We start from the raw sequence: 13,850 nt of genomic DNA on the forward strand, positions 1-13,850 counted from the left end.
CTAACAGCATTTTCTTTACAGCTGCATATGACGGAATGAGCGGCAAAAATTCTTCGGGTGCAGTTTGCGCTGAATTCCACAAATCTGCCCCAATTTTTTCCCATAATTCTATGGAAAGCATGGAATTGGCATCTGTTAAGTGCCCTTGCCTGAAGTACCATTCCAAAATATTTTGTAATGCCTGTCTTTCAATGTCCGTTTTTGTTACACGAGCTAGTTTCTCAAATTTATCAAGCAATAAGTTCGTTTTAGACGAGTTGGAATTTCCCATGTTTCTTTAACTCACCGGTTCGAAGGTCGTGGTTCCTTCAGTCCACGTTCTTCCAGCAGCTCTCAAGGCTACTACACAAAACTCCCAAGTTTACAGGAGACAGAAGCTCTCAGGGGCTTCTCCACAAAGCACCCAAAAAAACTGGGGCATAGTAGCTCTCAGGGGCCACTTCTTAAGGCTCTAGGCAGGCCTGCAGGTGGGTTTCATGTTCTGAGACACGTTGGGGTCCACCATTTGTCGCCGCCATGGCCTAGGGGAGACTGCACACACCAATGTGATGTAAAGCAAATCCCAAGTTTATTCAAAAACACAGGTTTATATGACCTCAAGTGATCCCGCCCCAGGTGCGGTGGTCTGACTCCAATTGGTTGAGGCTGGAAACATGTCCTTTTAAGGGGAAAACGAAACTTGTGGGGTGGTCACTCAGGCCCACCTGAATCGGGCTGCAACAGACCCAGCCAGTGAAGCAGAACTGACTTGTTGGGACTTGATGGTGTCCTGATGGCCATCTGCACATTTCTGATCTTGGGCAAAGTTAAGATAGGATAAATGCTTCCATATGTAAGTGTGTGAATATGCTTTTCATAAGCATGTTTCTCTAGAGTAGGGGTAAAAAAAAGAATAGGAAAAGTAAGGAAACCAGTCAAAAAGCACTGTGAAAGAATGGCCTGATTTTTGCATTTCTAGGACTGGCATCTCAAGTGTTGAGGCAGAAGAGTCAGAGGTACATAGATGGCATTGTACTGCATTCAGTTAATTAAAATAACACTTTTGTAAGCTAGTAACACTCTTTCTCTTTCTCAGCTGTCTTCTGTACGGGAGGCAGAGATGGAAACATCATGGTTTGGGATACCAGATGCAACAAGAAAGGTAATTGAACTTTTAGATATGTTTCCCAAAAGTTTGGTATCTCATGTAAAAGTACTGTTTAGATTTACTTGTTGGACTAATGCTTTTGATTACAATAAAGGCAAAACTTCAGTAAAAGGTGAGAATTGTCATGTTGTACTGCTTTAGTACCATAAAAGGACAGAGTAGGTATCTCTCCTATGTATAATGCATTTTTGCACATTGTAACAGGCTCAGGTTTGCAGAATGATGCACATACTGGCTTGTTAATACGCTGTGTATTGGTGGGGAGATCAGGGAATACAGAATACATCCCTGTTAGGACAGCACACACAAAACCAGATGAGCCAGGAGAGACTGCTTAGGTCAGAGCCATCTGGAGAGATGAAGAAAAGCTGGAAAGGCTTCTGCCAGAGTAGGAAGGAAGGTAGAAAGTGCAGAAGCAAAGGAGCTTGTGAGTGCTGGCAGCATCTGAATATATTGTGTGAACACCTATTGTAAATGCAGGGTGAGCTTGTTCTGCTCCTCTCTTTCTGTTTCCTGTAGCTTTTTCCTTCCCCACTCAGGTAATTCCTTTATGCTTTTTCCCAGTTTTCTGCTTTGTCACAGAAGTTTCCTTGCCTGCACTGTCAGAGCATGTCTCGCTCTTCCATCTGTCCCAGGTTCCCTGGCTCTTCAAACCAGCAAGTGGGAGAAAAGAGAGAGACTCCACATGATTGAAGTGGAAGGTGTAGAAAAAAAGTAGAAAAGTTGCATTATTCTAGTAAAGCAGTAAGTTTCATACAGTGAGAGGAAGCAGACAAAGGACTAAATAGAAAATTATAGAATGGAAAAGTACTGGAAACCTTCCTATGAGCGCAGTTCTGTGTGGTATGAGATGAGTTGAATGCGCCAGACCAGGATGCATGATGAAAACCAAAATGAGGGCTAATGATTTCCAAAGGCAGCCTGCTCAGATCAGTTTTAGTGTCTGTGCTACACTGGCCTCTAATTTTTTGCATTACATATTCCTGGTGTTTATTGTGTTCTTCTCACCGGTTTCATATGTAAATAACAATTCTTGTTTTCAAAATACACTAGTGGTTTTAAAGGTTAGTCTCAGCCACCTCTTTGGACTAATTTCAAGTGATGTCTGTTTTATTTAAAGTGTTAGCAAAATTGCATGGAAACTATTAATTGAAATGCCTTTGATTTCTTTCAGATGGATTTTACAGGCAGGTGAATCAAATCAGTGGAGCACACAATGTGGTTGACAAGCAGACTCCTTCCAAACCAAAGAAGAAGAGACAGAACCTAAGAGGACTCGCTCCCTCTGTGGTAGGTGTCTGAGGAACAAATAAAATGTAAGCCTCTCTTCGGAGGGCAATGTTATTCATGGAAGTCTTCCTAGGTAAACATAGTGAGAAATATGTGGCTTGTATGTGATAAATGGTTCCATTTATCTTTGCAGAGGTAGATTTTTATGCCATGGTCACTTGCTGTGGCTAATTTTAGACACTGTTTAGTTGTCTAACAACCCAGTTTGTGCAAATGCTATGTGAAAAGACATCTTTTCTTTCCAGAGAGGAAGTGAGTGGCCAGCATTCCTTCTTTGAAGAGGGGAAATGGGGAGACTTGAAGTATTTCTTTTCTTTCCCCCTGCCCCTCTAATTTGACCTGACAAATTACTTCCTGACTGGAGTAAGATCTGATCATGTTTAATCTATTAAACTCTGTGATGAAGGCAGCTCTCTTATCTCATACCTGAAAGATACAATCTCAAACTGCTGCCCAAACACTTATCGCTCAGCAGCAGTTTTGCTGGTGGGAGCGTTTGAAGGATTGTTGTGTCCTAATTGACATCTGGTATTTCCCGGTTCTGCCTGGCTAGGAGGAGGTTTGCTCAGTATTCACTTGGCCTTGAACAAAGCAGCAAGATCTTGCTGACCTTAAAAGAAAACAGAATTCTTTTTTCTTTTCTTTTTAAGGATTTCCAGCAGAGTGTAACTGTGGTGCTGTTTCAGGATGAGCATACTCTGATCTCTGCAGGAGCTGTAGATAGGTGAGGAGGAAAGATGCCTGCTTTTCTGTGTACTCTTCTTATTGGCATGAAAAGTTTGGGTGGTTTTTTTCTAAGATCACTCAGTGGTGCTCAAGGCTAGAGTTTTTGTTAGGTAGAATCAACAGGTACACTGTCAGCTTGCATTGGCAAAGCTAAATGCTGTTTTACTTCCTTAATGGAGATTGCAGTACTGGACAAATTGTGCTTATGTGCTAAATGCCCGTTTTGGTGTCTTAGATATGGAGCAGAATGAGAGCAATTCTTATCATCTCTCTCCCTATTGGACCTATGACACCATACATAGACTATTGTTAGACAACTGCTTTGAGATGTGAGTGGGTGGTTGGTGCCTGCATATGTGTAGGCGTGCTTGAGAAAATGTTGCCTTGAGTTACAAAAGATGCATTCTTTTAGCTGCCAGATCCATTGTAGCATCTTGGAGCTCAAGCAAACTCTCTCATTGATTAGCATGGAAATTACTCTCTTGGACTCAGTGCTTTAGCAGGTTCCATGTGGTCAGAGCCTTTCTGAGACAGAAAACACTGGCTCTCTTGCCTATGGCTTGTGACAGAGTCTTGGCCCCAAAAAGCAATAAAAAAATGGAAAAACTTACTTTTTAAAACTACTGACAAAAGTCCTTGTATTTCCTTTTACTAGTTGAAGAAAGTTGGCTTGCAAGCTCTTGTTTTATCTTGTGTTAGGCACAGAAGGCAGTGCTGCCTCCTTGTCCATATCCAGCAGAGCACTTGTTTTTGTTTTCAGCTCAACTCTGCTCTGCTTCTGCTTCAGTTATCTACTTAGCACTGGAGACTGCTCAGTAACGAGCAACCTGACTTCCTGTGCTCTTAGAAGGCCCAGTCAGCATTGCAAGAGGAATTTTGAAGTTGTAGACACTTGTGCTTTTCTATTTCAGTGTGATCAAAGTATGGGACTTGCGCAAGAACTACGCTGCTTATCGCCAGGACCCAGTGCCCTTCAGAGCTATTTGCTACCCTGGCACCAGCACTCGCAAACTCGGTAAGGTGCTGGAGGTGTATTTGTTAAAGTGCAGAATGAACTGAGGGAGTACTGACAGTGTCATCTCTTACCCTTTTAGCCAATTATTGAACAAACTGGCGAACTTTACAGGGTATTTTGATGGCCAGCACCAAGTTTGGAGGTTTAAGGGTGAAAGTGTCTCACTTCTGTATCATTGTACCAATGATAAGAACTTGCAAAAACTTCAGCAGTGCATTTTCATAAATGGACATGAGGCAACAGTAGAGCTCTTGATGAGGAATTTAGCTAATCATTTTGATACATTATTAAAATTCAGATTGAACTCTTTCTTTGCATTGTATCTTAGAAATACAAGAGACTAGACTGGGTTTTTACATAATCACCGTTCAGGGTCAAACTATTGAAGCTGTTTGTTACCAAAAATAATAGAACATTTGCATGTGTTTCTCTGTCTTCTTTGTATCTTTCATGTATTGCAATGTTCTGATGCAACACAGTAATTCCTGATGACTTGCCTAATCAATGGTCTTGGCATAGTAATGATCAGTGTCAGTCCCTAGAATATGAGGAAAATCCTTGAGGAGCTGGTTGTGAAATAATTTGCCTGCAGGGAAAGATTTTTCTTGAACTTGAATCACTAGCAAGTCAGAGGATAGCTTATTCTACCAAAGCATGAGGGTCTCCATTTATTTTTGACCTCTGATTCTACAATTGGTTCTTCCTGTTACCTGATTGAAATTATCAAATAAATAATTTTCTTGCTCTGAAGGTGTAATTCCTTTCTAAATACCAACCTGAATCCTTATGACAATATGTAGATGTTATACTAGGAACTCTCCTTCTTCAGCAAGTGCTGTGACAAACATAGACACTTTGCAGTGACAATCTCCTACATGTTAGAGATCTTTCCAAAGTTCCCTCTCTGGGCATTTCTTGGAGAATGCCTGTTTTCCAAATTTTTTTCCTTATGATGAACTTCTCTCTTTGTCTATAGGGTATTCTAGCCTGGTTTTGGATTCTACTGGTGCTAATCTGTTTGCTAATTGCACTGATGACAATATCTACATGTTCAGTATGACAAGTTTAAGGACCACTCCAGGTAAGTACAGCTGTGGAAATGGCTGCAAAAAAATTGGTGTTTCAGATCATAGAAAGGCAAGTTTCTGCCTCTGTCTTAGACAGAGACCAGGTTCAACCCTTAGGAAACCTATTCCATGCTCTTACCTCTAAAGCTACACAGGAGAGATTCACATTTTGTGTTAAGCCATTTACATAAAATTAATAGCACAAAAACTTTTATGAGTGCAGATACTGGTTCACCCAGAGACTGATGACGGTTTGTATCTTGGCTGTAGTTACCTGGTGAGGAAGGGCTGGTGTCCAGCTGCTACCACCTGAAGCAACTTTAAATCTTCTGCTTACTGTCAGTCACCGATTTTTCAGACTCTTACATATGAATCCATGTAAAGTGATCGTCTGATACGTTGTATTCAGTTATTTTAAGGTGTCTTAAATTTAACTTACACCACAGTTTCTGGGAGAAAGGATCCCCAGCATATTGAGAGACTTCAGCTTTTTAGATTCCTTCAGCTCTGCATCTGTGACCTTTATGTGCACAAGATGGCCCACAGCCTTTGATACACTATAACTGCTTTGTAATAGGCCAGTGGCTGCTTTCCAGCAAGTGGCAAAACTTGTTAGATGCATTCCAGCCAGACACATGATTTATTTTCCATTGCCTTTTCTTGGTCTCTCTGTTAAGTGAACTTAAATGAACAGTGTATCCTTCTGTCTGCTCTTCAGGAAGGCAGTCTGGTGGGTGGGAACACTTCCAGAGTGCAGAAGTGGCGCAACTAGTAGATATTAATAGCGTGGTTGTTGAGGTTAACCCTGAGTGGAAATGGGCTCCTTGGCTTGTCTCCTCATAGTAGCAGGCTCTGACCAAAGCACCCTTTGGCCTCCTGGTGGAGTTCTTGCCCTCTGTGTGCAGCCTCCACTCCTCCAGCTGGGTGGAACATCGTGGCCTCTTGGCTGTGGTGGTTCCCGCAGAGGGCAGCGCCCACCCATGTGTTGGACCTCTCCGACCTCCTCGGCTTCTGTCATGCGTGCAGCTGCTCTTACCCGGCAGTGAGGCAGCTTTAGTTCACAGAGCGGGGGATGTCAGAAAATCCTCACTGTAGCAGGACTTGCTGCCTGCTTTAGGAAAGGATTTGCAGTGTGGTAACTGCTGCACTGAGAGATCTGTGGGTAAAAAAAATTAAGGGATATTTCAGGGACAAGCAGCTTTTCAAAAACTGACAAAGGCAGCCACGTGTCCTCTGGTCTGTGGGTCGCTTCCTTCACAGGAATTACCACCAAAAGAAAGCTGGAGGAGGGAGTGCTATTCCCACCTGGTGCTACACTGGGAAACTTGCCCTTCCCACCCCAGTGAGAGGACAGGATACGGTGGGGCTGAGTGCTCTAGATCCATTCTGGGGTCTTGTGCCAGATGCCAGCCCTGAAGGTACTCCCAGCATGGGGAACGTCAGCCATTTGGGGTGATGATCTCAAGGCTTTATTGGATACAGACAGCTGGCAAGCCTGGCTGACACAATGCAAGTGGTGTTGATGATGAAGGTGCTGGCAGCAGGAGGAAGGAGCACCAAGTGCCTTTGTTGCCACCTGGGTGTAAGAAAGCCCTTGTGTGTGACAGCCCTTGTTGATGTAACAGGACTGGTGATGGTGGCTGAGAGAGGAGACAAAAACCCTGAACCAGAGTAGTGGGGCAGCCCAGGTGATGTCTGAGCCTGCTCGTGATCCAAGTCAAGTTAAAACTGTATTTAAATTGCCACTTCTTTGTTTGGGAAGCTTGAAGGGCTGCAGCTGAATAATAAAAACTTCCTGCTGCAGGAACCCTGGAGCAAGGGAGCAGTGCAACCACTTTCTCCAAAGGATACGTGGCCAGGCAGGAAAAGCTTGTAGATTCAGCATTCCTTGTGCAAACTGACTCCAGGGCTGTGCATTGAGTGGGACTTTAATTCACCTTTCTTGAATTTTTTCTTCACAGTGGCTGTTTTCAGTGGGCACCAGAATTCAACCTTCTACATCAAATCCAGCACCAGCCCAGATGACCAGTTCCTGGTCAGTGGTTCGAGTGACTCCAGTGCCTACATCTGGAAGGTGAGGTGATTGGGGAACACCCAAGAATGCAGCCTGGTACTGCTCTGGTCACGTAGGACACTCCTTGCCTCCCGATCCTACTCAAAGCACCGTGGAGTTAGCTCTGGCATGTTGTCCCCAGAGTGTGTATGTTGCTGTAAAGGCTCAACGTAACTGCTTAATGTAAAACGGCTGCCATCAGTGCATCTCTCATAGCAGCTGCCTATTGCAAGTTGCTATTCTTAATCTGTTTTAATGGGCATTAAAATCCTCTTTTAATACTGTTCATTCAGCCAACTATGATACGTAGACAGACAGTTCTTCGTTTGTATTTAGCAATGGAACTCATTAGCAGAAACCTAAAAGTTTAATTGTTTTAAAGGGTGCTCTTTCCCCTCACCTCCCCTTTTTCCATCTCCTGCTTCAGACACAGCTCTTTCTCATGCTTAATTTACAGTAGTTAAAGCCTTCATATTACAGCAAGGGCTCAGTCAGAGCCTTCAGCAAAATTCCAAAGCACTGTCTGACAGCTGAGAGGCTTCGTCACTTGACATCTTGCACTGATGTGCAGAAAATGCAAATGTCACCAATAGCAGGGACCTCAGAATAAGGCAGGCTTTGAGTTCTGTTCTCCATACTTGACACCCATATCAGAACAGAGTAGACTTCTTACAGAAGTAGCATAGGCAGAAACCACAGGTGACTGCCTATTTCAGGTTTTGGGTAATTTTTAGGGAATATTGACTTGTTTACACACCTCTCAGTGAGTTTGAAAGTAAAATACAAATCTTTCAGAGCAGAGGGTCAGCCTGCTGAGGTTGCAGTTTGAACATATAGCCTCTTTGATTTGGAGACCACTTGTAAGCAGTTGGGTTGCTTACTCAGTAGAGGCAAGAGTGTGGTAGCATGACTATTCCTATGCCAGCTGGTGTAATTTTAACCTTCCTCGTGTTCCTGTGCAAGTTCAGCAAAAATGCCTATGCAAACTTGAGTTGCACATTCTGTATTCATGTGTTTTGATGCTTTCTTGGAACACAGGCTGGGACTCAGTTGAGACTATTCATGGATGTTATTAAATCCAAAGTTTTAATCATTTAAGCACATTTAAAATGCATTCATGTACATATGAGTGACAGATCATATTGCATATTTATAAAATTAATGATCAGATAATTAATTCTATTTTAATCCCATAGCCATGTCAGGGAAAGTGGAACTTATAGTGAAGTTGTCTCTTTCAAGATCTGTCATATCCAGAGGCTTCTTAATTTAAATATTGACAGATTTTACTGACTCTGAAACATATGTATCTTTTCATGAGATGGGGATTTATTATGCTGTGAAAAAACATGGTTAGATGTTGCATGAGCAATTAACAGGTAATGTTAGAATGAACTTAATGAAGAGGGCTAGTTTTCCATTTCTGGAAAGGAGGGAAAGGCAGAAGAAGACCTTGTCCACTCAGATTATTTCTCTGAGAAACTTTTGCAGCAGTGCTAAGTTTGTGCTGGGGTGAGCAATTCAGAAGGAATACTGTGGCTAGAAGTTATTGCTGACAAGGGTGCTATTTCGGTTTGTTTTCATGTATAAGTCACTTCTAGGCAATGAACACTTGCTTTGTGTTGGGTTTGGGTTTTTTGTATTAGAAGTTTGTTGATTAGTGAACTGACTCTTGCACAACCAGAAGACTATAAAAGCAAAGACCAGAGGTTTTTCTCCACAAAGATGGTACCTAGCTGAGATACCTTCCTGGTAATAAAAAGCCCCACATTTCTAGACATGTACTTCCATAGTTCTTTCAGTCCTTTGATATGGATAACTCCAAGGTAACCATATCAAGTCACACTTTGGTCTGTCCCAGAACTGGAATATACATGCTTCTGTATGCTATGGGTCATAAAACTATATACACAATTTTATGCTGAATCTTGAAGATGGATATAACAGCTGTTTCAGTGAGCAGAAAAACTAAAAATGTCTCATTTCCTCGGTTTCTCTTTTCAAGTTTTCCACAATAGGTCTCACTTCCCCAACAATATCCTGTCAAATCAGACAAAAAAAGCAGCTTGTGGTGTGGCTCATCCTGACTTAGTATGTGCAAACTGACCGACCGTCTTCTGCCAAACACAGTGGACACAGCTATAACTATGCATCCTTTTTCAGTTCACAGCAATACATATTGGGGTTAGTTGGTTAATTTACACTAGTATAGTGTAAAACCACTGTGGTCCAAAAAGAGTAGTTCTCTTCCTCTGCTTTTCTTTCAGTCACCAGTGGCTACTGAACAGCTACTGTGTCATAAGTGTATAGCAAGACTGTTCTTATATGTAAATGAAGGTGCTCTCTTGCACTAAGATCTCCTGTTGTTTGTTCCCCAAAGAGGGATTTAGTTTCCATGGTATTGCATGTTTTGACAGAGAAGGGAATACTCTGACCAAGGCATTTAGTGAATATTTAGTCAAGTGATTGCCTCTACTATGCCAGGGGAAAAAAAGTGTCCTATTAAGATGAACCTGTTTGTATCAGAACAGCTTCTGAGATTTGAAGCTGGATATTCAGTTGCAGTTTTACAGGCTTCTGCAGGATGTGATCCACAAGAGAAAAACTTGTGGGTGTCTGAGAAGCCTTCCCAGATGTCTTGCATCTTCCTTTGAAACCTGTATGTAATGTCTACTCCTTTCCCCACACAGTAAAGGATGTGTTCATTCGCTTAGCCGTTTATTCCAATCTCTTGATAAATCTGCCTTTAAATGTCACATCAATGATGGTGACTCACAGCTCCAGAAAGGATTGCCTGCTGAAAGCAAGCAAAACTTGGATAGAATCTCTGCGTGTATGTGTATGCATGTGTGTTTTCTTCTTTGGGCCACTTACTGCAGGCTTCAGCTCTGTCTGTCACTTGCAGGAGCTGCAGTCAAAGATAAGTAGCAGTACTGAAGAACAGGAGAAGGATTTTTATGAAGAGTGTAAGAGAAATGGAGATCAGTTGAATGAACATGATTTAGAGACTTTTTTTATGATTTCTTAAAAGGATCTCTGGTCCAGCTGGTTGGTTGGAGGAGGCAACAGGTACTTGACAGTCACACAAATGCCAGTGTGAGGCCAGTGAAGGTTCATCTATAGAATTTTGTTGGGACCAGTTTCATTTCAATAATGATTCTGTGACCTGTGATTGGGATCTTTTGTAAAACAGCAGCAGAATATATTTGCCTATACTTATTCAAACTGTGAGCTTCCCAGAATTTAAGCATCTTACTAAGAACAAGTAGAGGGACTTAATATATTAAAGTGCCTGTGTCATCTTTTGAGCTGACAACTCTGGAGACAGAAATCCTGTGTGTAGCAGGAATTGAACAAGTGTTTCCAGGCAAGTTAGTACATCTCAGTGCTGACCAACTGCTTCACCTCTAGAAATGAAACATGAACTGATTCTTAGGGCTTCATCAGTTGTTGCCTCATGACAGGATAAGAGCCTTTGATTTATACATCTCATACAGGAAAGATGGAAAGTACTTAACATGCTTGTCAGGTGGGCTATGGGATCTTTTCTTAGAGATATGTATTAGCCTACATGCCTCCTGACTGTACACTGTTTTTTCTGTGAATTTTTAAGGTTTCTGAGCCCAGCCTTCCTCCATGGATACTCCTTGGTCACTCTCAAGAAGTTACCTCCATTGCTTGGTGTCCTTCAGACTACACTAAGGTTTGTTTTCTGGAAAATAGTCTTTCTGGTGAAACAATATATGTGGTGTGGCAACATCTACTTTTCAAACTTAGAACAGCATTTGTTTCTTTGTGAGGAAATTTTTAGATTTTTAGTCAATAGTTTCTAAAAATGTTCAGTTTGGGGCACAAAAATTCAAACTTGTCACATAAGTACAATGTATCAGAGCTTTTTTATTATTTTCAAATAATTTAGGCTATTTGAGAAGTCTTAGGAAATTGCAAATCAGCAAAGACCTCTCCTGATGAGAGCTCGTGATACTACCTATAAGAGACAAACGGTGAAATCGTTTAATCAAGGGTTTCATAATCCCAAACCTTGTTTTGTTGTTCCATATTTTCATCTTCCTTCTGACCATTGATACATCTGCTAGTCTTGTACAGAGTGACAAGAAGTTTTGAGTGACCTTTAATAAACATATGTACCCTTTTCATTGTGACCTTCTTTCAAAATCTGAGCTATTTTTTATGACAAAAAAGCCTACAGTGAAATTGGGTCAGTAATTATGCACCAGGTATCACTAAAAGGGGGCGGTCCCGTGGTGTAATGGTGAGCACTCTGGACTCTGATCACAAGGTCGTGAGTTCGAGTCTCAATGGAGATCGTACCGGGCAGTTCAATGCCTCTCTGCCATCTGATCCCGTCACATCTCAGATGCTCAGCAGGGTCAGCCCCGGTCAGTACCGGGTGCTGTGACAGTCCCGAGGACTTCACTGTCACTGTCCAAGCTCGCTCGGCTGTGGCAGATGAACCTCAGGACTTAAACGGTGGGGCCAGTTCTGCGCACGCTGTGCCTCACCTAAAAAATCCACTGTGCAGGCTGGAAGGGCACACCCACATGGGGAGAGCCCTGCCCAAATCTGCGTTCGCAAAGTTTGGCCATATATCACTAAAAGGAAAACAACTGCAGTAGGAAGTCAGTTCAAATGTTTGGCCTAGCTCAAAATGAGAAATAACCCTGAAAAATCCTGGACAGTGTTATAATAACAGCCAGACTTTCTTTTACCCCAAAGCATCAAACAAGTCACCCTAGCCTGCACAGCAGCACCATGTCTGTTGCAGTGTAGGAGAGTGGGAGTCTTGCAGGCACATGTGGAATTGTTGTGTAAGATACACCATATGAGAACTGTTGTTTTAGATGAAATTTGTCATCTAGAGGTAGTCCAGCATCCTGGTCATGATGTGTTGGAAATACCGACCAGTTCAGACTTTAAAATCCTTATTCACACAGGTAAAAAATAGTCAGCCATTTTTCAGATACCGAAGCTTGAGGAAAAGTGGAAAATGTGGTGCTAAGACAGGTCAGGAAGCTGCTTGGAGTGATCTGAGAGGCAAAGTTGCTTTCTGTTGGGACAACACTGGTGTGACAAAGGTCACAGTAGAGTCACTTTCCCATTGAGATTACTATGAACTTTCACCACAGCATTTCCTTTTTCATTCTGCTGGTTTTCAGTTGTCACCAGCTAATCTGTCTAAAGAGAGCCATAAAATGTGGCTTAGATTGGTTCTGCTTCTTCAGTTGAGCTTCCACAGATCCTTTTGGAGCATGTGGTGCTGCAGCAGGAATCTAGACCAGAGTTTCTAGCAGAGTTGCTTTCTCTGCCAGATACTGCTGACATCTGACTCTAAATTCAGAGATAGCACTGAAAGCTGGTGCAACAGCCTTCCAATGTCACTTCTTGGCTGCAAATGTTTGTCCCCAGGCAGAAGAGGTCCTGAGCAACAGAGACAGATCAAGATGCAGGTGGAAAAAGCAGCATGGCTGCTTTTGTCTTCTAAGGGATTGAAATCTCAAAATGTGCCATAACCTGACCTGAGCAGACCACTGTTTGTTACAGAGCCACACAAGGCAAACTGTTGATCGTGACTGAGATTTCTCTAGCAGAAAGACATGAATGCAGCAGCCTTGCCTGTTCCAAAGCAAATACTTGCTGTGTGGTGTGATAATGAAACAGAGCTGGGTTATTTTCTTTGTTTTATGGTCAAATCTTGTACCCCCTCAACCAGGCTTCACCATCATTCATATTGGCATGGTGTATCAGATGTAGCTGTTCTAGTTCACTTGGCCAGTGGGTCCCAGTAGGATGTGCTCTGGGAACTCTAATATAAACCAATTTATACCACAGATTGCCACATGCTCTGATGACAACACTGTGAGGATTTGGCGCTTACGACGTCCTCCTGAGGAGGAGAAATCTCTATCCAGAAAAATGAACTTGGTGGGCTGGGTCACTCAGAAGAAACCAGCAGAGCAACATGGAGCTGGTAAGGCCCCTGACCTGTCGTACTCTGCAACATGGCTTCTGAATTTTGGCTCTTCTCTGTGCCAACAAAAGCCTTTGGCTTACTTGATTATTTTTCTGGGTTTTTTTTCATATTAGGCAATAATTTATATAGCCAGACAAACGCTTCTGCTTGTAAATACTTCTGCCATCAGCAAGACAAGCTGGCTGAAATAGCTTACAAGTACAGCCAAGTCTGTTTGACCAGAGCACAAAGCAAATACTCATTGATACAGTTTGTCAGGCAGCCATATCTTCAGTGGGTTTCGACAGGGTTCAGTAATTGAACAGGCAAAGATGTCACTGTAGCAACAAGTCACTGATTTTTTTTAAACATCAAATTATGACTGAGAGCAGTAGGATCATATGCTTTTTCCAGTTTGTTAGTTTACTCAGTAAAGGCCTGACAGCACACATACAGCCTTGGAACTCTGAACTGTGTCCTCCTGCCCACTGGTTGAATTGTGCACAGATACTGGTATTCTATCTCTTCAGCTTTAGTAGGTGGTATGACTGTGTGCAGGCAAATGCTGTGTAGTGAAAGTA

The 13,850-nt window shown here is 42.4% G+C and overlaps 1 protein-coding gene across 1 annotated transcript in view; it reads left to right on the top strand.

Moving 5' to 3' along the window:
- Positions 1 to 13,850, top strand: part of DTL (denticleless E3 ubiquitin protein ligase homolog) — a 28,496-nt gene that overhangs the window by 5,847 nt on the left and 8,799 nt on the right. The window contains exons 6-13 of the mRNA XM_071548049.1: positions 1,076 to 1,141; positions 2,322 to 2,437; positions 3,088 to 3,161; positions 4,075 to 4,178; positions 5,155 to 5,259; positions 7,207 to 7,319; positions 10,912 to 11,001; positions 13,149 to 13,287. Coding sequence (XP_071404150.1) covers positions 1,076 to 1,141; positions 2,322 to 2,437; positions 3,088 to 3,161; positions 4,075 to 4,178; positions 5,155 to 5,259; positions 7,207 to 7,319; positions 10,912 to 11,001; positions 13,149 to 13,287 — 807 coding nt within the window. The remainder of the gene's footprint in view (positions 1 to 1,075; positions 1,142 to 2,321; positions 2,438 to 3,087; positions 3,162 to 4,074; positions 4,179 to 5,154; positions 5,260 to 7,206; positions 7,320 to 10,911; positions 11,002 to 13,148; positions 13,288 to 13,850) is intronic.

This window comes from Pithys albifrons, chromosome 2 (assembly GCF_047495875.1).
Source record: "Pithys albifrons albifrons isolate INPA30051 chromosome 2, PitAlb_v1, whole genome shotgun sequence".
NCBI lineage: Eukaryota > Metazoa > Chordata > Aves > Passeriformes > Thamnophilidae > Pithys > Pithys albifrons.